General features: G+C 34.9%; 1 protein-coding gene across 9 annotated transcripts; it reads left to right on the top strand.

The window, feature by feature from the left end:
* Positions 1–2,546: 2,546 nt before the first annotated feature.
* Positions 2,547–22,149, top strand: LOC101219314 (magnesium transporter MRS2-11, chloroplastic). 9 transcript variants are annotated; one of them, XM_031885645.1, is made up of 14 exons: positions 2,547–2,995; positions 4,183–4,255; positions 4,529–4,599; positions 4,741–4,826; positions 4,919–5,009; positions 10,561–10,629; positions 11,529–11,609; positions 11,727–11,892; positions 12,001–12,046; positions 13,270–13,350; positions 13,801–13,883; positions 16,165–16,208; positions 16,325–16,433; positions 21,605–22,149. In XM_031885645.1, the coding sequence occupies exons 1-13, from the start codon at positions 2,633–2,635 to the stop codon at positions 16,418–16,420; spliced, it is 1,350 nt and encodes a 449-aa protein (XP_031741505.1). In that variant the 5' UTR covers positions 2,547–2,632; the 3' UTR covers positions 16,421–16,433; positions 21,605–22,149. The 9 variants fall into 9 exon arrangements, with proteins under 9 accessions (XP_031741505.1, XP_031741526.1, XP_031741545.1 ...); XM_031885666.1 differs by lacking the exon at positions 21,605–22,149 and adding an exon at positions 20,191–20,426; XM_031885685.1 differs by lacking the exon at positions 21,605–22,149 and adding an exon at positions 20,135–20,426.
* The last annotated feature ends 474 nt before the right edge of the window (positions 22,150–22,623 follow it).

The raw sequence follows: 22,623 nt of genomic DNA, 5'->3' as shown, positions 1-22,623 counted from the left end.
AAATAGATAGATATACATATACATTTATCATGGAATAAAAGAATAAATATACAAAACGATAATAATTAACACAATACAAAAATAGATAATCGTGTAGTGAAATAATATACATTAAACAATCGTGTTTTCCATGATAAACAATTGTTTAACCATGGTAGTGATGGAAATGGTAGACATGCGCAGCAGAAAAAAAGATCAAACTTTACTCTAATTGCAACTAAACAAATTTAGTAATCAACATGCATAACAACCCTACAAGAAACAAACATATGGTTAAAAGAAAAACTCAACTTTGATGGTTTTCTCTTCTTATAATCTCCTCACAAACTCTTCGCAATCTCTTCACAAACTTGAAGCTGGGACTACCACTAGTGTTGACCCGTTATATTCTCCGGACTTGGAATCGAGTTGTGAAACTCGAAATGGTGGAGAAAAATAGAGAGAGATGATACTTTTTGGACGAACCTAATTTTTAAGATTAAGATTAAGTTTGAATGACATTAGATTATTTTTAAGATTAAGAACAAAAGTTCATAGTTAGCTCATGACTAAGTTTCATTGGATATCTATACACGAAATAATCAATTTTATTAAAGTCAACGGTGTTACAACCTTATGTAAACTCTTTACATATAGGATGCTTCCACTTCCATGTCTCTACATGAACAATTTATGATCACGTCGTTTGTACTAACTATAAAGCGAAACACATCCATAGTGTCCCAGAATAAGGTGCCCAACTGTATTCGTATACTATAGACTATTTAGGTTATATACTTGAACTTGATCCACGTTTATGTCTCTACATAAAATTCAAGTTTACTCAATAATAGCCTCAGGTCCTTAGTTTATTGGTTTTAAGATTATAGTATCAATAACGACTTTATTAAATAGAATATGATTACAAAGTATGAGTTTTAGGACATAAAAATTTCAACATGTAAATGATCGTATTAAATGCAGTAAACAATCGTGTTGACTTAGTTACACGATTGTTTGACCATGGTGATCGTATTGAATATAGTAAATGATCATGTTGATATTGGTAAACGATCGTGTTGATATTGATAAACAATCATGTTGATATTGGTAAAGGATCGTGTAATTCAATGTTAATGATCGTGAAAAGCTTCAAACTATCAATCTTCATAATGAAATACAAAATTCTTACAATAGTATTCAAATGTTTTAAACATTTGAAACGAAAACGAAATTTAGAATTCTTACCACAAACGAAAACAAGAAAGATCTTCATAATGAGATATAAAATTCTTAACGAAATTTTATAATAGTATAAACAATCTAGACAAAAACGATATTTAGAATTCTTACTGAAAACAAACTCACTCCAACGATCTTGATAGATGAATATAAACGATCTTGATATTGTTGAAGATGGAGAGGAAGAAGAAGATGAAGAGGAGGAAAAAGAGAGAATATTAAAGAGAAAGAAGATTGTCGAAGATGAGGAAGAATATTGTTGAAGACGAGGAAGAATATTCAAGAGGAAAAATATCTGAAAGAGCACATGAATAAATCACAAGAAAAGCGAATAAATCACAAAAGAAAAAGAAATGAAGAGAAAGAATTGAAAATCGTCTAGCGATAATAAAAATCAATAAAGACAAATTTGAAATTTATAAAAAAAGTAATCAAGTTTCATAGGTTTTTCTTAACCATAAATATTTACTACTTTTGTTATATTTACTTAAATTTATCAATAAAAGAATCCATTTAAAAACGAGCCGCACAAGCATTTAATAATACTCCGCTCTACATAGTAAGAAGTCCAACACATTTTGACATGCGACTTGGATAATATACATTATTTAAATATTAACAACCTTGGCTTTAATTTGTTAAAGAAAATATTTGATTTGAAAATGACATTTGACCTAAAAACAAATTGATTTTTTTTTAAAATCTTAAACATACAACCTATTTTAATTCAAATTTAGAAACACACTCTATATATCACTTACATTTTTTTTTTTGTTAAGATGACATAATTTGTCACATTGGTCATAACTTATTTACATTTACAAACATATCCTATTGTATATAAATGTATGTAAAAGTAGGAAAAACAAATTGTTGCTAGGCAAAATGCTAAAAAGAAAAAAAAAATAAATTTGGAGGTTCTAAAAATAGAGAGAAAAATAGAAATGGTCAAATGTGAGAGAAAAAAAAGAAGTAAATGACAAATGTTTAAATATCGAGCAAGTGAGAGAAACTAAAAAGCAACCTTATTTTAATAAATAGTTATTGGAAAAGCATTATTAGTATATTGGGATTGGGAATCATTAAAATTAAGATTAAAAAGAAAAAAGAAATAGAAAATTGAAGATCCCGAAATTAGACCACACGAATTTGATGAACAAATACCACAAAGATCAAATTTCTTTTTCTTTTTCTCTAAAGAAATTAAAATATTTTATTCGTTCAAAATATCCACATTATCCATTACAAATTCATTTAATAATAATAATAATAATAATAATAATAATAATAATAATAATAATAACAATAAAAGACACCCTTTATTCTCTTCTTCTTCCTTCGAAGCTCCCATTTCTTCCAACAACCAATCCTTCTTTAATGTTCATAACCAAAGAGCTCAAACCGCTCTCCAATGGCCCTCTCTTTATCCCTACAACTCATTCGCTTCCCTCCTCAACCTCCATCCCCATCCTCTCACCTCGCCTCTCTCTCCCGCTTCTTCCCATCTCCATGCCTTTCCTCTTTCGCTCCGTCCCGAGACTATGCCGTCAAGTTATCTTCCAGAACAAAGTGTTTCTCCATGTCCACTGAGGAGGACAAGTGGAGTGAATCTGATGCGTTTGTCTCCGATGTCGACGAAGGGGGAGATCTTGAGGATGACATTGATATTAGTGTTCGGGAAGACAGCCCTGTGGCCACTGCTGCTTCTGCGCAGAGGATTTCTTCTTCACCCAGTGATTATCTCTCGCTTGCGATTCGTGAGCAGGTTTATGAGGTCTGTTTCTTTGATGCATTTTTCTATTTTTAGTTCATTTTGGATGTGTTTGCTGCTACTTTGAATTGCGTTCGATTGAAGTGGGGAATTTGACTCTCAAACCGGAAAATTTCAATCAAGTTCAGATAGCCTGTTCAAATGCCTAACTAATTATTTGATTCTTGAGGGAAATTAGCTGAGCAGTGTTGTGTCTACCAATGCCTAATCGTCCTTAGTTGCTAACTGGGGTCTTTTTTCTTTTTGTTGATGTTGAAGAACGTTTAAACGGGTTAATAGTAACTAACTGTAAGGTTCCTCGCATATGATGCTATGTTATAAAAGGTTTAGTATTAAAATTTTAAACGGTTGTAAGTGCTTCTAATCTTGTAGTAATTTAATGTTTCCTTCATTGATTTTTGAACATAAAAAACATTGGCAGCATACAATTTTATTTTATTTTATTTTTTTTATTTTAAAGGAGGACAGATTCAAACCTCTTATCTTTAGAGCGAAGAAATGATGTAAAGTTATGACATTATATTGTTTTTTTGGATGAAAATAACACCTTTAATTGGAAAAGAATAAAAGAATACAAGTACATACAAAAAAAAAACCAACCCAACACAACACTTCATTCAAAAATAACCAAGTAAAATGTTGCCTATGCAATAATTATAGAAGCTCCTTGAAATCAAAGCTCAAAGGGACATGTGAAATCTAAGCAAACAAATCTCACTAAGCCCTCTCTCCCTACCCTGAAAAACTCGATCGTTTCTCTCCTCCAAATGTCCCAAATAACAGCGCACACCCCGGCAAGCCATAAGAAACCCCTTTGTCTCTTTGGTGACCATACGTACATTTGATTAGTTTGGAGAATAAATCATATAAAATAATCACTACACCCATCAAAGAAATAATACAAAGTAATTACTTTTGAGGGGTTCTACTTTTGCACTCTTCTTTGAGGTCACTATTTTTTTGGATATGAAAAAAGGTTCTGTTTGAAGGGCGGAACATTTAAATTTTTTTAACTCAAGTTAAGACCTTGTGCTGTAATCCTTCCACCGGTTGGAGTTAATGGTTTGGAGGTAGGCTAGTTATAGTTTTGATTCCAAGATCAAATCTTTTCCTGTTAGAGATATATTTATGGGTTTCTTTCTTTGATAAAGGGAAGTTCTTACAGATGTTCATCTTTATTGACCACCTAGGTGTTAGAGGTTAAAGCTAATGGAACCGTATCCACCAGGAAGGTTAACAGACGGCAGCTGTTGAAGTCAAGTGGTGGGTAGATATTTCCAGAAAGTTCAGCTTCACATTTCAATGCTTAGTTTCTGGATTTATGCTGTTGAAAACTTTTAGCCTGCATTGACTTATGAATACTTTCTTTTTTGGAATATCAATTACTACTGGATGATCACTGTTGTTTTTTCTGGATTCACACTGATAGATAACCTGGGATGACAAATAATATTACGACCTACTTTTTGTCAAGAAAATATATCTTGTCGTTTCATTATTTTCCTCTTGCTGATATATGTATTTTCTAATTGTCAGGGCTTCGTCCTCGTGATGTCCGAAGTGTTGATCCATCTTTATTTTTGACAAACTCAATGCCTACATTACTGGTACATTAATTTTCATCTTTTTTAATTTGTGGTCTTCTTTTTATGTTGAAGAATTAGCATATGGGATAAACATATGAAATTAAGAAATTGAAGTCTATAAATAATACTCAGCAACAATTATATTTGTGGTTCACATCCCAGGTACGTGAACATGCTATTTTGCTTAATCTGGGATCGTTGCGAGCAATAGCCATGCAGGATTGTGTCCTCATATTCGATCATAACCGGTATCCATCTGACTTGAAAATGGTGCCATGTTTATTTCTCATACAAAATTTCGATATTGCATTTCTTTTTGCATGATGGTGATCATCTTCAGTCCAGGAGGACAAGCTTTTATTGAATCATTGTTGCCTCGATTGAACCCAAAAAACATGAATGGGGTGCCAGCAATGCCATTTGAACTCGAGGTTAGTGATTCTTGTTAATATAATGCGTCTTTACATCATATAAATAGAGTTGGCAGATGAAAGCAAAATTATCTTACAAACTGTACTTCTGTAGCTCTCTACATCTAACAATAAGATGTTTCCTGGTTGGAATTTGGTCCCCGATAAGCTTACCCCTCAAAGCAAAGAAAAATTACCTCTAACTGCCTTTCAGCATTCTTATGTCATTCTGTGAATCCCAATGGAAATTGCTGAGAAGATCAGATGATTATTCTAAGAAGCAGGGACACGGATACGAGACACGAATACGACACAGAGACTGCGACATGCCATATTTTAACAATCCAGAATACGACACGTGAAGGGCGCGTTTTCTAAAATATTCATTTTAAAAATATATATAATTTTTATAGTAAAAGAAAATTCATAGTAAATGAATTGATGCATTTATATGCTTAAAAGACTTAGCTTAATGTATTCCACACTGAAAAATGAGAATATGTGTCTTTTTAGTCTACTCAGCGAGTGTTCTATGCATGTCTAATACATTTGTTGCACTAACAAACGTCTGAAAGGTGTCTACCAAGTGTCAAAATGTCCAAGTGTTCAACTCATGTCGGATATGGACACGCTAGCCAAACTAAAGTGTCTGTGCTTCTTAGATTATTGTTAGCAGATAAGTGGAGATCAGCTTTTGGATTGGGATTTGTTCATATATTCTGACCTCAAAGGTTTTCAAATTAAAATCTGGCCTTGAGAGGTCCGTGAAGGTTCCAACCAATTCTGTAACTTACATTGAATAATATCTATGATGGAGGCCAGCCAATAAAATTTTATTAGATAACTGTTGAGGGGAAGACCTGAAAAAGCAGTGGGCCATTGTTCAATGTCACAACCTGCTACGGAGGCTGAACTTTTCACTACCAGATCATCTCTCGGCTCCTAATATCATTCTCATTCTCAGATTATTCTTCAGACCTGAGAAAGTCTAAAAAGCTTGATGATATTGAAGAGATTAACAAACTCATCTTCAAGAGCAATTGGAGAAGAATGGTACAAAATTTCATACAACCCTTGATCCAACCTTGGTTTTACATAAGTAATAATGATCTTTTAATCTTCTGGTCTTAGCTCGTCATTGGCTTCTTCACTTCCACGATAGCGTTTACAGAATCTAAATAAACTACAACAAAGGCCTTTTCCAGGTCCAGTTTAACGTCTGCACCCTTCTTCTTCCTTATTCAAACATCAAGGAGTGCTGGACAAGAATCAATAATTTGTTTCTACCGGAAAAAGCTTACTGGTGTTCTATACTTGTGTATCATATAATCTTTTAGACATTTTAATAAAAACTTAGTGGGTAAGGCCACTCAGTTTGAACTAATTGCCTTTTTTGCATTGCACTTCATTAGATTAAGGAAACTGCACATCTCATTAATGCTCATTGCTCATGTCATTAATGTCGTTTTAGATAAGTCCATGGAACAATTTCATTAACTTTTGCAGAAGAATGCTGCTGTTAAACAGTCTAGCCGCTAGGGGTCTACCCAAAAGCTTTGCAAATCTTTCAAGATCTCACCTTAGTAAAACTGCTTCCTGCAACTTCCTTTGGTAATCACTGATCTGAGAGAGTTCAAATCAAGATTAGATTGGAAAACCTTGCCGTTGTACTGGGGGAATGTAAGAAGTTAAAGAACTTCCTTAACCTGCCACTCTTTTACTGAGGTTTGGGAATGCAACTAAAGTTCCATATTGGTTACACAAGGGGAAGATCATAATTCAGGACTGTATAAGCGAGAGACAAGATCTCCATTGATAGTGACCTTTGGGTGAAACAAAAAACGAAGATATGAGACTACGCCAAAGTGGATAATATCATACTATGGTATAAAAGTGAGAATAATTATCTCCTATGGGAACTTTTGGGTGAAACCAAAGGTAAAACTGTGAGGGCTTATGCTCAAAGTGAGCAACATTATGCCATTGTGAAGATGTGGAGTGTTTATTGTCCCTAGTATGAGATATTCAGAGGGTTCGTAGTCCATATATCTCTATATATGTCCACAATGGTTTGATATTTTCTACATATCTCTGCTGTTTCTTTGGTCATATCTTCATTGACTTGTTAGGGATGTCCTTCACATATCTCCACAATGGTATGATGTTGTTCATTTTAGGCATAGGTCCTCATGACTTTACTTTTGTTTGCTCAAAATACCTTGTTAAAGTGGACTATTTACCTCTTTTCTATGCATAGCATGAATATTTTTCTTGGCTATATAATGTGGGGCTTTGTTTGCATTCCTGTAAAGCTTTCTTGATGTAGGAGTTATAACCTATTGTTGGTTATCAATTAGTAGCAATTAGTTAGTTTAATCTTTTCTTTAAATTCTTGATTTCCAACCAACCTCTAGTTGGTTATGAGGTTATTAGTTAGTCTTACTTTCTGTTAAAGGTTTGTTATAACCACCTTTCCCCCTTGTATAAATAGGTCTTTTGACCTCCCTTTTATATCAATAAAAAGATAAAGAAAATTCAGCAATCTTTATTTCGTTTACATCAATTTTCCTCTTCAAAGACATATCTTTTACTTGACAGATTCTGAGTCTCCCTTAAAGTCTTATAGTTTATCTTTCTCTCTCCCATTGGAGAAATTTCTTGTAATCACCTATTTCATTCATCAATAAAATATTTTTGTTAAAGCTTTCTCATTTTTAAATTAGCAATCTCTGAGATTAAATGTTTGTTCTATATGCTAGTAGCCTAAGGATGGAGAGATTTTCATCATGCAGCCGCTTAGAGGTAGTTTGCCTCTACATTTGTTTCTTCTTTGAGTCTGAAATGGAAAGGTGGAATTTAAGGTGGAATTTTGGAAATGAAGGCCCGGGTAATGTTAGATACCTAGATTAGTATAGAGCAGGGGTATAAGGGTAATTAGATTTGTTGGTAGTTAGATGGTTATAAATAGGAAGTTGGGGAGGGAAGAAAGGCAAGAAGATTTTGGTGAAGATAATGGGTTGCAACATTCCTTGAAAGAAAGGAAGGGCAGAGGTTAGGGTTTCTTTTAAGTGTTCTTGAGTTTTCTTTTATTGTTCTTTATTTGATTGTAATTATGTTGAAGATATCGACACTACATCAGTGTTCTATTAGCCTTGTGCCACTTTGAGAATCAAAGAGGTAATAAGAGTCATCTTGAGAATCAAAGAGGAGAATTCTATAAGGGCCTTTTCCTTGAATTTATGGCGAGAAAGAAACAGTAGAATCTTTCAAGAAAAAAAGTCCCCTTCCATAGATTTTTTGATGCTATAGTTAATACGGTTGTGACTTGGTGTAAATGTTCCTCCTTATTTTGCCACTATAGCTTTACGTTGCACATTTTCAATGGAAAGGTTTTTTTTAACTCCCAATTGGGGCCTTTTCCCTCTTTTGTAATTTCATATCATCAATGAAATTGTTTCTTCCATCGGAAAAAAAATAATCCCAGACTTTTATCACAAAAGTACTGAGAATCTCCAACAACTTTTAAAGCTTACTATTTTGCTTAAAGCCATGACCCACCCAACTTTGCACGTGCTTCATCCAGGTTGGATTCTGTTACATTAATATTTTTCAATTTTTTGAAGGCCAAGCTACTTATTTATCTTTTCCATTAATAATTTTAATTTCTTGGATGATCAAATTTGGACATCAGTTTTGAGTGGCCTAGATACTTTATCAGCTTGTCAAAAAGTCTCATATTTCTTGTTGGGGTATCATGTAGGAAGCTATTGCTGGAAATTACCAGATATTCGCAAGAAAAGAGTGACATAGGAGGAGAAAACTTGACAAAAAGTAATTAACAAAACCAAGAAAAAGTATTAAAAAGGAACTAGGCTGCAAATGAAAGTCTCTTAATTTTCAATCCACAGTGGTTACCTGTCTATAGGAAGGGTCCAATCCCTAAGAAGATTCGTTTCTTACATTGGGAGGTGAGTCATGGTAGCATAAACATTGCTGATGTCTTCTTCAAAAAGGGTCCTTGGATTACATTGCCTCTAATTGGTGTGTCCTATGTCGTCAAAGCAACAAGACTATTATGTGAACATCTTGGTTTTCTGTGACTTTGCACAATAGTTTTGGAGGATAATTTTGTTTTCTGTGACTTTGCACAATCATTTTGGAGGATAATTCTATCTCTCCACAATTATCTCTTGGTTTTCCTAAATATCCTCTCATTTCTTAAATATGCTCTTCATTGGATTGGATGGACACCCTTTAAAAAATGAGATCAGATCACTTGGACTTTCATTATCAAAGGTTTCTTCGGACTCCTTAATCATTGCATTTTTGAAGATAAGAGAGTTGGAATACACAATCATTTCAGGTCTCTTGTTGTATACTTCTGTCTTGGTGTAAATTTAGTCCTACTTGCTGTGATTACAGTCTAACATACCTTATTGCACATTTCTCTCTCTCTCTCTCTCCCCCATTTCTTGGCTTCCCTATTATTCACATTGTATAACTCTCTTGTACTTTGAATTTATTAATAATAAAGAAGCTTGTCTCCTTTTTAGAAAAAATATACCTTATTGCACATTGGAAAAGTAATATGTAACTTTCATGTCACATTTTTCCTTTCGTAATTTCATTCTATCAACGAAATTGTTATTGAATGTTTCTCCTACGAAAAGACAGTGGCTACATGTCACAAGACTTTGGTGACATGTGGGACACCAAGAGGTTCGAGGGAGCATGAGACCAACATACAACAGAGAAGGTACGAGGAGGGCATACCTTGGTTGGGATCATGGGGGTGGTCGACATCCCATGGCCAAATGAATGGCACAGCTGGCAACATGGCTTGGTGAGCTATGGTGTCGGTGAGGAAGGTGGCTAAGAGTTGTCCTACAAACTAGTCTTGCAGCCCATGCCCATGGTGGCCTAGAGAACCTCTTAGTGCCACATGAGAAAGGCAAAAATTTTAGTTTGAGGTGAGGCCCATGACAGTTGGCAAAAACTCTAATAAAAATTTTACCTTGTTCGTCAACCTAAGAGGTTCTACTCTTAGTCAACCTACTTATTTGTCCAATGAATTTTGGGACTCCCTTGATAGAACAAAAACGCACTACATACAAGACATAAATTGGCTAGGGGGAACAATCCCCAAGCATTTCCATTTCCCTCTTAAGTGTACACTGGAATTTTGTGTATTGTGTGCATGGGATGCTTCCACACAAGTTGGAGATTTCTCAATTTATACAGGTCTCCCTTCATCTACTGTCCACTATTCGTGGGCTATTGGAGTTCTCCCCGAGCACACTAGCTATTAATAGATAACCATTTGTTTTCAGTTTCAGAGCTAATTCAGTCTTTAGGCAACATGTTGAAATGGAGGCTTCTTTATTGAGCGTGTGGGCAATCTGTGATGTATTTCAATAATTCATGGTCATCATGTGAGCTTATAAGCGTGTGTTTCCATAATGTGCATGAAAATTGCTTGACATTCATCTTAAGCAGTCTCTACTTTGTTATTGTTTCTTTTAGATTCTATCACCATTGTTTGTGATAGAAAATGTTTTACTTTATATTTTAGGTTGTTGAAGCTGCATTGCTTTCACGAACTCAGCGTTTGGAGCAACGACTAATGAAAGTAGAACCTCGTGTGAGTATGGAGACATAGTGAGTATGTATATGTATATTCGTTTTCTGTTTCTCCAATTAAATTGTCTTTTCCTTGGAAAATATTGAGTTGATTTTCTTTTTTTTTTGTGTGTGTGTGAGAATATAAAACAACGGCTTTCATCTAGAAAGAAATAAAGCCACAAAAAATATTTCCTAATAGGAAGGGAATAGTTACAAAAGATTTCAAAATCGAAGCCTACAAAAAAGCATAAAAGCAGACACTGTACCAAACTTCACTAGGGTCCTTATCCCCCTCTCTAAAAATCCTACTGTCCCGCTCACCCCACAAGACCTACAAAACTGCACACACCCAGCTACCCACAAAAAGTGATCCTTCTCCCCATGAAACAGATTGAGGAGAAACTCCTCGATCTTGAGCAAGTTGCCGTCTTGGCTAGATGTAGTATCCCTTGCTATATCTTCTTTTTCAGACTAGAATTGCAATGGCAAACTCTTTTGTTATCTGTTTCTATGTATATAAATTTACATGTGATTTTGTGGAAACTTTACTCTGTTCGATCAGAGAATTACACTGCTTATATGGAGCCGTTGGTACATGAAAACGAATGGAAAAGTCTTTTAGACTAGGCAACAGACTTAAAATGTCTGTCCAGTTGAAGAGAAAGTCATCAATTGGTTAGGATAATGTTTAGAACACCTCAAACGTTAAATTTTTAGTTTCTTTCTTCTTTCTAAACTAGAGTGTTGAGAAATACTTAAATCGATAATGTATGCATGGAATAAAAAACATAAAGGATAGTGTTCTTCAATTTATTATAGCCGATTTTCCCCCAGATTTAGTGATAGAGGTAACCTTATTTATACAAAGAAGAAAGAAAGAAACATGTAATCTTATGTAAAAAGTTCGTCTGGTTTCAGGTTCAAGCTCTGCTTGAGGTATTGCCCAACAAATTAACTGCAGATGTGTTGGAACAACTTCGTATTAGCAAGCAGACACTGGTATAATTTATGAAATTTGTTTTCGATAGAGTTGTTTAGATCAAAATATACCACGCTATTGCGGAAATGAGTAGTTTTGATCTGATTTTTCTTCTCTACTGCCAATTTGGACGCAAGGTTGAATTAGGTTCCAGAGCAGGGGCTCTGAGACAAATGCTTCTTGATCTTCTGGAGGATCCGCTAGAAATACGGCGCATCTGTATTATGGGTAGAAATTGCACGTTGAATAAAAGAAATGATGATGTGGAGTGCACTCTTCCTTTGGATAAGCAGATTGCTGATGGTAAGAATACACTTTAAAATTTAAATGATTACATTCACAATTTTCACCAGCCTTGATTTCAGTGTTGAACTCTTTTTGTGATATTTTATTGAACTTTTTTATCTGCAGACGAGGAAGAAGAAATAGAAATGCTGTTGGAAAATTATCTCCAGAGGTATGTTTAATATCAGATAAGCCACCTTACACACTTGTGAGGGACAAAATGTTCGTATAAGATCTAGCTTTTCGTTTTAGTCTTTAATATAATGAATAGAATGTATGTTCTCTGTCATAGAAATCAAAGCAATATGTGAAGGAACAGAGAAATTGCAAAAGTATGTTGGGAATCTTTGAAAGTGGTATCGTGAATGTTTACTACTGTCGGCAGTATTCTTTGACAGCCCTCTTCTGTGATCCACAAGAAAAATTTATATTGCGTTTTTTTTTGTCATGCATAGAATCACGAGGGAAATAATCTAAACCCAGACAAATAGGATGGAGACGAGGTTAGGTAGACTGATTAATAGTAGTATATCTCAGCTGGAAATCAAGAATGCAACATGTTGTCTATACCAAGTGTATTCCACAAAAATAATCTGTGATTGTGCTTGATTTGACTTCGGTTTGGAATGGGCGGGAGTGGATAGGAAAGGATTGTTGGGTGTGCAGACTAAGTGCCACACTAGTTAGGGAAGTAAGTGATCTTTGATATATTAGTAACGATAATTATCTCCGTTGGTATGAGGACGGTGGAACTTTGTTTAAGAAGATGATTGTTAGACGGGCAAACAAAGTGTCACTTTAGTTAGGGAAGTAAACGATCTTCGGTACATGAGCAGCAATAATTATCTCTGTTGGCATGACACATTTTAGAGTGGTTCTAAAAATAAAAGTACTTATACCCGAAGTGTGGAGGTAAAAAGATAAAAGAAAAATGATTGCCTATTTCATGCGAGTTGTTCTTCTATGGGTTATTCTATAAAATTAGTTGAAGTGCAGTTAAACTTTAAGCTGACCTGAACATTCAGGATATGATATAAAAAAGTTTCCGCCTATTTATTTTGCAAGAAATTAGTATCCATCCTCTCAAATTAAATAATTAACTTTTATACAATGATAAAGACCAAGTCGTTCCTCTTTTTTTTTTTTTTGAAAACGACCAAATCCTTACCAAAGTTGTTTATAAACTTGTTTACTTCCATGATATTTTTTGTGGGGTCATCATCAAATTTGAGGTGGATTTTATTTACTGGTACTTGAAAGTTTGAAACACCTTCAAACTAATTGTTGTATTTGATTGTGCCATTATGACCCACCCAAACAATTTGTTATTTTACTCACGTGTTTTGTGAAATGAACCATGCAAGTTGATGGAATTTTATCTGTCTGCATCTGCAGATGCGAATCTTGTCATGGTCAGGCTGAAAGGCTTCTGGATTCTGCAAAAGAAATGGAAGATTCAATTGCCGTAAATTTAAGGTCTAAACAGCGTTCTTATATTTACCTGTTAAAAGGTTTTTTCCGCCTGTACGTTCATTATTAAATTTCATTCTGAGGTTTTTATAATATTTTTCTTTTGTAGCTGTTTCTGCTGAGTTTTCACTTTTCAAGGTTGTGTTTCTTTGTCCCAGTCGAGAATAATACTATGAGAAAGAAACCGAGGTTAAAATAATGGGAGTCATAGGTTTAACAGAGTATACATCTCAAAAGCCTGACAGTAATATATAGATCACTTAGCTTAATAATCGTAACTGCCATATGTTCTGTTTATATATAAACAAAGAACAGATTTCATCGTTTTTAAGGTTAATCAGGAGAAGAAAGTTCAAAGAACAAATCTTTTTTCTATTTTTTCTGTTTTTGTTTTTTCCACTCAGTTTGTTTAGTATGTTTCAGCCATGTAATCACCTTATTTCTTCTTCTATCTAGCTCACGGAGACTAGAGGTTAGCAGAGTGGAATTGCTTCTCCAAGTTGGGACATTTTGTGTGGCAGTTGGTGCTTTAGTTGCAGGTATGCCCTTTAAGAGAGATCATGAATATCCCAATTGGGAAATCTTTCTTGAACGAAAGGTATCACCTTCAAGAGAAAATATAGGAGAGGAATGAAATATTGAGGTGAAGAGATCTAAATAGTTCTCATTTTTTTTTAAAGAGAGAAAAACTTCTTTATCAATAATAAAAAATCAAAATACAATAGAGATATACAATCAGTGTAATAAAGAAGCCTAAAGAGCAAAAAGCTGAGTGTAATAAAGAAGCCTAAAGAGCAAAAAGCAGGCGGGATCAAGAGGTGCAATCGGGCATCTCAACTAGGTTCACACCCCTATAGCACCAAAACATCATATCTCAAATAAACACGAAGCGAACAGAAAAAGTGCTGAATAATAATCAACCGTTCTCATTTACCATCAAGGGAACTACTTTATATGCTCAGGAGTGTGAAAACAAAATCAATCAACCTAGGTAACTTAGCTGATAGGAGCTGGAAGAAAATAGGGTAACAGTTAGTAATACCTACAAAATATTCATGTCAATTACCGTACTTTTGGAAACTAATCTATAAAGAAGAAACAAAAAAACCATTCCGGAAAAATGGAAAACATATGACAGATAGCCTAACAAAAAGGGGAAACAAAACTAACTATGCTAAAAAGTAATACTCCAATTTGGCAGTAGCCTACGAGAAGGAGAACAAAAGAAGAAAAGAAAAGACTCCAATCCAAGATAACAACGCTAGGTAGACACAAAAATCGAAGATTTTAAAAATAGTTATCTGAAAATAAAATGTTATATCTACCATCATCTCTTGAAGTCTTTAAAAGTGCTGTATCAATTCAAACAAAGGCTTCAAAGAGTTGAGCAAAGAAAGCCAACCTGCCGAATGGTGGATGTTCAAAGACCTCCACCTCAACCCAAAGACCGTCCTCAAGTGTATCAATGAGACTGTTAAGGTTCTTAATCTTAAAAAAAACCTTGCTTCTCTTTTAGTTATCAATTGGTTTTAGATAGAATCCGTAGTGTTCATTAAATCTTGAAAAACACAATGTTAACTAGAGAATTATGTTTGCACCAGTAAGAAAAGACAGATCACAACTAAGTTGGTAACCTAGTTCAGTGTAATCATACCTACATCTGGGGAGCTTAAGCCCAATTGAAAAGATCATTCACTAAGATTAAGAAGGTTCACAAGTACTTAACTTATCAAGTATTGACTATCTTGTATTATACAACTTTCACAGGATAAATGTTTAGGCTCCCCCTAAACCACTTGATGTGTGAACAAGGAGTTCGATCTAAGCTCCCCATAGATCATATGCTTCATGCTTTACCTTGCGTCTCAATGTCTAGGCTCCTTTGAGGGAGACTCCTCAAAATAACCTTCAACTTTAGGCTCCACCTAACTTGCACAAATCTTCTCAACCAAGTGAATCACAATGTCAGTAACAAGACGTTCAACACCACACACAATAAGAAAGTATTTTCATGAAAGAGAGCTTAATCACTTGAGAGCTCAATACAGCTACTATAATTGAATGATCTCCAAAAGCAAGAGCAAGAGCAAGGACAAAAGAGAATAAACAATCTTCCAATAAAAAAGAATAGTAAAGATTCTTTTTATCAACTGGCATATTAGAACAAACCAAATAAAAAAGTTCCATAAACAGCTGAAGACCGAAAAGGAAAATATCCTCAAGGATATACAAGACAAAAATAAAATGAAATTTGCTAGCCAAATAAACACAACAAATTTAAATAGAGGATTCAATCTGAAAAAAGTAACAATGGATTCGACTCTACAAGGACGATTTGAGGGACATGTTGAACATCTCATGTAAAAAAAAGATGGTGTCTGTTGAAGATCTCATATAAAAAGACTCCACGATCTTTAAACAATACTTGAGCTACTAAGCTACTCTTTCTTATTGCCGATTGATTCTGAAATGAAATCCCACATTATAGAGATGACCTTCTGCACAACAGTAAATATACAAACATTGGTATTTCTAGGATTGCTTCGTAATGGCAAGCCTAACTAACCAGGGTAAGAGGAATATAGCAAGAGAATCAAATATTGCTAGCTGCAGTTTATTCCAGTAATATAACACAAGTACAAAGCTAACTAAAGCAAAAGTTTCTTGTTCTAATAGAGGTTAGGGTGAGTAACAATAAAAAAGTTGAGTAAGAAAATGCAGTCGAGTTGCTTGATCTATACATGTTGCATCGATAACTTGAAACGAATTGATTTCTTTCCACTTGTCCTTTAGCCTTTGTTTTTCACATTCATTTTGCAGGAATATTCGGCATGAACTTACGATCATACCTTGAAGAACACGTGGTACATTCTCTAAAAGCCAATTCTAAAAACAATTTGTTCAAGTTGATGCAACATCGCCAATTGTCTTCATTTTGTGTGAGTTTTTAACTTTGATGCAATTGTGATGATGCATGCAGTTTGCTTTTTGGTTAACAACAGCTGGGATAATCGTCGGTGCTGTTGTTGCATTCTTTCTCATGTATTCATATCTCAGAGATAGGAGAATCCTATAGCTAACTTGTTCAGGTACAATCAATCACTTCATTTAAGACTGTAGCCAATGAATTTCAATAAGATTGTGTTATACTTTTCCAACATCTTGACTTAGACTTTTCATTTTGATTCTTAGATTTTAAAAGATAAAGCATTACACTTCCAGTCCTTAAAATAGTTTGGTTTCAATTTGACTTTTAAAATTTAAATTTACACTTTTAATTTTGATCTTTTACTCAATACTCATTTTTAGTCTTTGATGTTATGTTAGGCCACCTATTATTTGGAAGTGTAGTAGAAGAAGAGGGAATAAGGGGTGTGCAGGTGTGCTGCTAAGGCTGGGATCCACAGTTAGTTGGAGGGAAAGAGAGGTTTAGACAGTGGAAGGGGGTTGGTGATTGATGTAAGATTTGCGTGAGATTCATTTGTTTAATTCTTTGAAAGATAGGAAAGGCAGAGAGGAGGGTAGTTTCAATCTTTTTTCTTCTTAAGCAATTAGTTCTTGTTCAGGGATTGTAATTCTGTCAATTCCATGTACTTGTTTTGTTATTTCATTGAATAAGAATCATCTTCATTTGTAGTTCTATCATATTGATATTGTAGCAATTTTAACGTGGGAAAAGGTAAGAAAATGGCACAGAAGAGAATTGAGTAGAAGTTGGAAACGTTGGATCAGGAAAGCTGGTATAAGAGTAGAATTGCATAAATTGCTAATGATTGAGGAAAATCTTGTATCGTTAGCGAAGAGTGTTGAGAGGTTGGGAGTACAGGTGGAGAAGTAACAACAATTCTTATGATGTACGTAGGAGTGATGAAAGGACGGTCAATTACGTCTGGAGGAATCATCGAGCAAAGGAAAGTCGATCTAGAGCAACGTTGAAGGAGGAGAAACGATGATGAATGAAATTAAATTGGGAGGAAGCGATGGTTCTAATTGGAGTAAGTTTAAGAAGGTTGAGATGCTAAGCGGCACCGATCTGGACTCTTGGCTATTTAGAGCAGATCGCTATTTCCAGATATGCATGTTGGCAGATTCGGAAAAGATGACCAAAGTTGTTACCAATTTTAACAGAGCAACGCTGGATTGGTATGATCGCAGGAGGAACGGGAACCTTTCAAGGATTGGCTGGACTTGTAACAGAGGATGATGATTTGTTCCAGATCGGTGAGAGAGAGATCGATCTATAAATGATTCTTAGCGATTATGCAAGAGACAGTTGTGGAGAAATATCAAAGTCTATTTGATAAATTGGTTGTGCCATTGCCACAACTATCGAAGGAGGTGCTAGGAGAAACGTTTATGTATGGACTTAGTCCATGAATCAAGGTTGAGGTAGAATGTTAGGGAACCAATTGGGCTTGCATATATGATGAAATTGGCTCAATGCATGGAGAATTGGGAGGTAACGAGTAAGGAAGCGGGCTTGGGCATCATCGTGGAAGATTAAGCTCAATCACCTTTGCCTTTTATTAAATCTAATATACCAAAAACTACCAAAGATAGTAAGATGGGAGAGAACTTCCCAATGTGCACGGTCATGTTGAGAGAAGCGGCAATGGTGGGGAATTGGCGTGAAGGTCAAACGAGAAGAATATCAGATGCAGAATTTTAAGCTCGGAGAGATAAGAGAGTCTGTTTAGGTGATGGTTTATTATGCTGGACATCTGTGTAAAATTAAGGAATATGGGGCTTAGAGTTTTGGTGGTCAAGGAGAACGATGAAGAAGTCGAATTAATTGAGGAAGATGAGCAATAAGAGGAGAATGAACTGAAAGCGCTGAAAGTAGAAAAAGAATTGAAGCCAATAGTCAAACTTTCAATTAATTTCGTGGTTGGATTGACAAATCTAGGGACAAGATAGTTTAAGTGCAGTCCATTTTATTTACAAAATTTTAGATGATTGTTACAAAGACTCTAATAAGTCTAGACTTTTAATACAAATCAGTTCTATGTGCCCACAACGCAACAAACTCTACTTTGTATGAATGGGGGCTAGCATACACAAAGCCACATGTTGACGTCTAAGAGCATCGACAACTTGATTGCTGGTTCATTTCTTGTGCTCGAACTTGAAGTCGAATTCAACAAAAAAATTCTTGCCACATCACTTGTTTAGAGATTATCTTTGGCTGGCTGAAGAAGTGACAGATAGCGTTGTTGCCAGATTTCACAACGAAGGACGATCCCAAAAAATTATTGCCTCCAGGTCCTCAGGCAATGAACCACCAAACATTTCTTTCTCGAAGACAGTATACCTACTTTTAGCACTATTGAGCTTTCGACTCTCTTAAGCTATGGGGTGACCTTGGGTAAGGACGCCCCCAAGAGCAAAATCTGAAACGTTGATTTTAATTACGAACGATTTAGACACATCAATCAATCCGAGGACATGACCCCTCATCATTGTCGTCTTTAGTTCATCAAAGGCAATTTCACATTCGACTGGCCATTTCTAGATCGTACTTTTCTTCAACAACTATGTCAACGGCGCAACCCTTCTTGAAAATCCTTTAATGAACCGGCGATAGTAATCAGCCAATCTTAAGAATGAGCGTAATTCTGTCACAGAAGTGGGGGCTCTCCACTCTTGTATAGCTCGTAACTTATTCTCATCCATTTATTTTTTTCATATTCGATAACGTGACCCATAAAATTGATATGTCGTCGAGCATCAGCACACCTCTCTCTTTACATATAACTTATTATGTTGGAGTTTGTCAAAAACTAACCGAAGATGAACTTGGTATTCTTCCAACCTGGAAATGAAAATCACAATGTCATCAAGATCAACGACCACACACTGATCTAGATACTCGTGGAATACTTGGTTCAATAGGGTGCAGAAGGTTGCAGGGCGTTTGTCAAGTTGAAGGGCATTACGAGGAACTCGAAGGGCCCATACATTGTTACGCAAGTAGTCTTTGGTTCATCCCCTTGTGCTATTCGAACCTGGTAATAGTCTGACCGGAGGTCGAGCTTCGTAAAATACCGAGCTCCATTCAATTGGGTGTTGAGTATGTGTTTGTAAATATGTCAGGGAATGAGAATGTTAAACGTGTGTTAGTAATGTATCTCAGTCTGCTAGGGTTAAGAGTTTATGTAAGACTTATCTCACGTTTGTTAATAAATGGGTTGCACTGGACTTGTTTATTATTTCTTTTTCTGGAATTGGGTTATTGGCTTTTGTGTGTATTTTTTAGCAATAGTATTGGAGGTTAGGGTCAGCAGGTGTCGTCGAGTAACTAGGGACGAGATTTGTTGACTTCCCGCCACTTTCTGGGCTTATAGCAGGTGGACTGTGAGGGGGTGTTCACAATGTCCAGACGAAGAGGAATAAGTAAATGTTAATGTCTGCTTAATGTTTTGGCGTGAGTTGAATCACTGTGAAATGTTATTGTAAAATGAGTTTATGCATGATCTTGTCACTCACTGAGCATTCGACTTGTAGTTTAAGTTTCCCCTTCCCTAGGTAAGCGAAGTGTTGAGGCCACATTGTGAAGATTAAGGCGAGTTGCTAGGTGATGAGGTGTTAGAGCAGGCGTTGAGAGCCTGAAGTTTTAGATTTAATCTTTGTTTAAGTATAAGCTTGTATTTGTATTACGTTTTGTTTAAGGATTGAATAAAAATTATTAAAGTTTTCTCAAGTTTAAGTGTTATCGAAGTTTATCGTCTTGTGTGCTCTTAAATTGTTAAAGTCCAAGTTAAGTTTAAGTTTTAAGACTTGGGTATTCTAGCATTTCACTAAGAGGCGACATTGCCTATGTCGCGTCCGCATTTGTAACACGAGAAGGTGGCATTACATGTGGGAGTTGACAGTCACACACCCTTCGGAGGCCACTCCATGCGACTAAGAAAAGGTGTGGCTGCCTTGACAGTCGCACTCAAATGGTATCTCATTGCGAGACAACGAATTAGTTGGCTAGTAGTGGACTCAATTTGTTGTTTAAGTATACACTTTCATACATTCTATTTGGTAAGAGATATTAGCAAAGCTTTAGGCAATAAGAACTCAGTATTCATTATTAATAACTTGTAATATTACAACTTATTTGAGTTCTATATCGTTGACTAACTAAACCGCCACATGCTACATCAGCAGCAACATTTTAATATCACCTGGTGAGCTTAGTACTACATGAGGAAGGAAAACTTAAAACGTAATCCATCCAAATGCTTAGTGAGGGAAGCTTTAAGAAAATACAATATTAAATCCAAAACGCCTAATCAATCACAAATGATAGGTCTTGTACCCACTCAATCACATCACGCATTATAATCTTTCTTAAGCCTGTTTATAGAATCTTAAAAGAAGATTAGTCATCAGTGACTCATCCAAGACCTGGCAGCACCTACTTGGTGTTTTACATGTCTATCAGTTCTTCATTATTCGTGCATAAATTTAACTTGACACATGTCTAGCTGACTAAGGCATCGGGCTTTTGGATCAACATCTAACCAAGCTTCTTTCTTGCCTAGTTCATAATGCACACTACCTCAAAACTTACAATTTTTATTCCTCATTTATCTGATTCCTTGAAAGATAGAAAAGACAGAGAGAGAGTAATTTCAATCTTTGTTCTTCTCAAGCAATTAGTTCTTGCTCAGGGATTTTAATTCTTTCAATTCCTTGTACTTAGTTCTGATATTTCATTCATCTCCCTTTGGGGTTCAATCATGTTAATAAATTAGTAAAATTTAAAATTTATTTTAATAGTGATAATAAATTTAAAACTTAAATGATTATAATTATTTTAAATTAACTAATAGGCATTAACATAAAATATAAAACTAGAGAAAAAATTGAGGCTTAAAAGTATAAAATCTTGTCCAAAAGAAAACTCAAATTTCTACTGTAAAATTGTAATATTGTGAAATTTGGGGACTAGTTGAAGCTTAAACATAGTTTTCAAATGAAAACTAAACCCATGACCTAGGAAAAAAATAAATTTCTCATTATTTTATTATCTCAATTTTCAAATAATGTATAAACTTAAACTGAATCATTTTGATTTTCCTGCCAATTACATTTATTTACCTGATCAACGAATGTCTACATAGATTATGATTAGTATTTGAATTACGATAGAGCTTCAATACTGTAAATTGGCAAAATTTGGAGACAAATAGAAATTTAAGCAAATTACATATTTGTGAATTCTAACAGCAAAAAAAGAATATTCATGTAGTTTCATCAAACTGGACAGGTGATTCAACACTCAATAATGAAGGGGTTTGCTATGTCCCAGTGATGGAGATGCAAATTGTGAAGGGTATAGACATATATCCATTGTGTATAATGAGTAATCAATTTTCTCATATATTTACTGTGGTGGCAGCCGCATATATTATTAGGCCATCAACCAATATTTGCACCATCCCTCAAGTTTGGTTTATGAAACAAAAGGAGGATAAATCTTGACTTTGCCTCCAATTCACATTCTTCTCTTGAAGCTCATGAGTTCAATTGGGGAGAGGGGAGTTCCATTTCATCTCGACCATTTAAACATTCACTTTTGTTCAATTGAGAGTGGAAATTTTAAACATCCATTTTTAGGATGATAAAATGGATAATATTTTATCTATTCAAGTACATTCAAATTGACTTCCAAAGGTCATTTGGTTGACTGTAGTGACATTTGAATGGCAGTGATTTCCTTCGTTTTTTGAAAATTTAATTGGATGAATGTTATGTATTTGTATTACTCCCAATTAATTGAAACGTTTTAATTAAATCTGGATGATTTATACATGTTTTGGTAACTTGGTTTGAATTAGAGATGATTAGTTGCTTAAAATTCTACGTTAAGAGGGTTGAACATCTGGCAAGTTTAATGATATGTATTTGTTCTAGTAAATAAAGAGAATCAAACTCTTCTTTATTGACTACTATTTATGTTTCTCTTGATCAAACCTTGTTACAACTCTTCTAATGTCCACAAAATATGATCATGGGACCAAAATGTGTAATAGCCTAATTAGCCTAAGGAGAAAGTCCCCAAAAATCTTACTCATATCTTTACTTGTGGTGCTCAATAAGCTTAATTTCAAACTTCTTCAACATGTGGCTCATAAACTACACATGACAGTAAGAAACTACGGATTTAGAAATACTATGAAGTTCCATAATTTCTCGAAAAAACGAATGAGCAAATTGTAAAGCATATGGAATTTGATATGGCATTTTACTAAAACGAAAAGATCCATTACGACTTTGAGTCCTAGG

The sequence above is a fragment of the Cucumis sativus genome, chromosome 1 (assembly GCF_000004075.3).
Source record: "Cucumis sativus cultivar 9930 chromosome 1, Cucumber_9930_V3, whole genome shotgun sequence".
NCBI lineage: Eukaryota > Viridiplantae > Streptophyta > Magnoliopsida > Cucurbitales > Cucurbitaceae > Cucumis > Cucumis sativus.
This window is presented reverse-complemented; position numbering and strand designations above follow the sequence as displayed.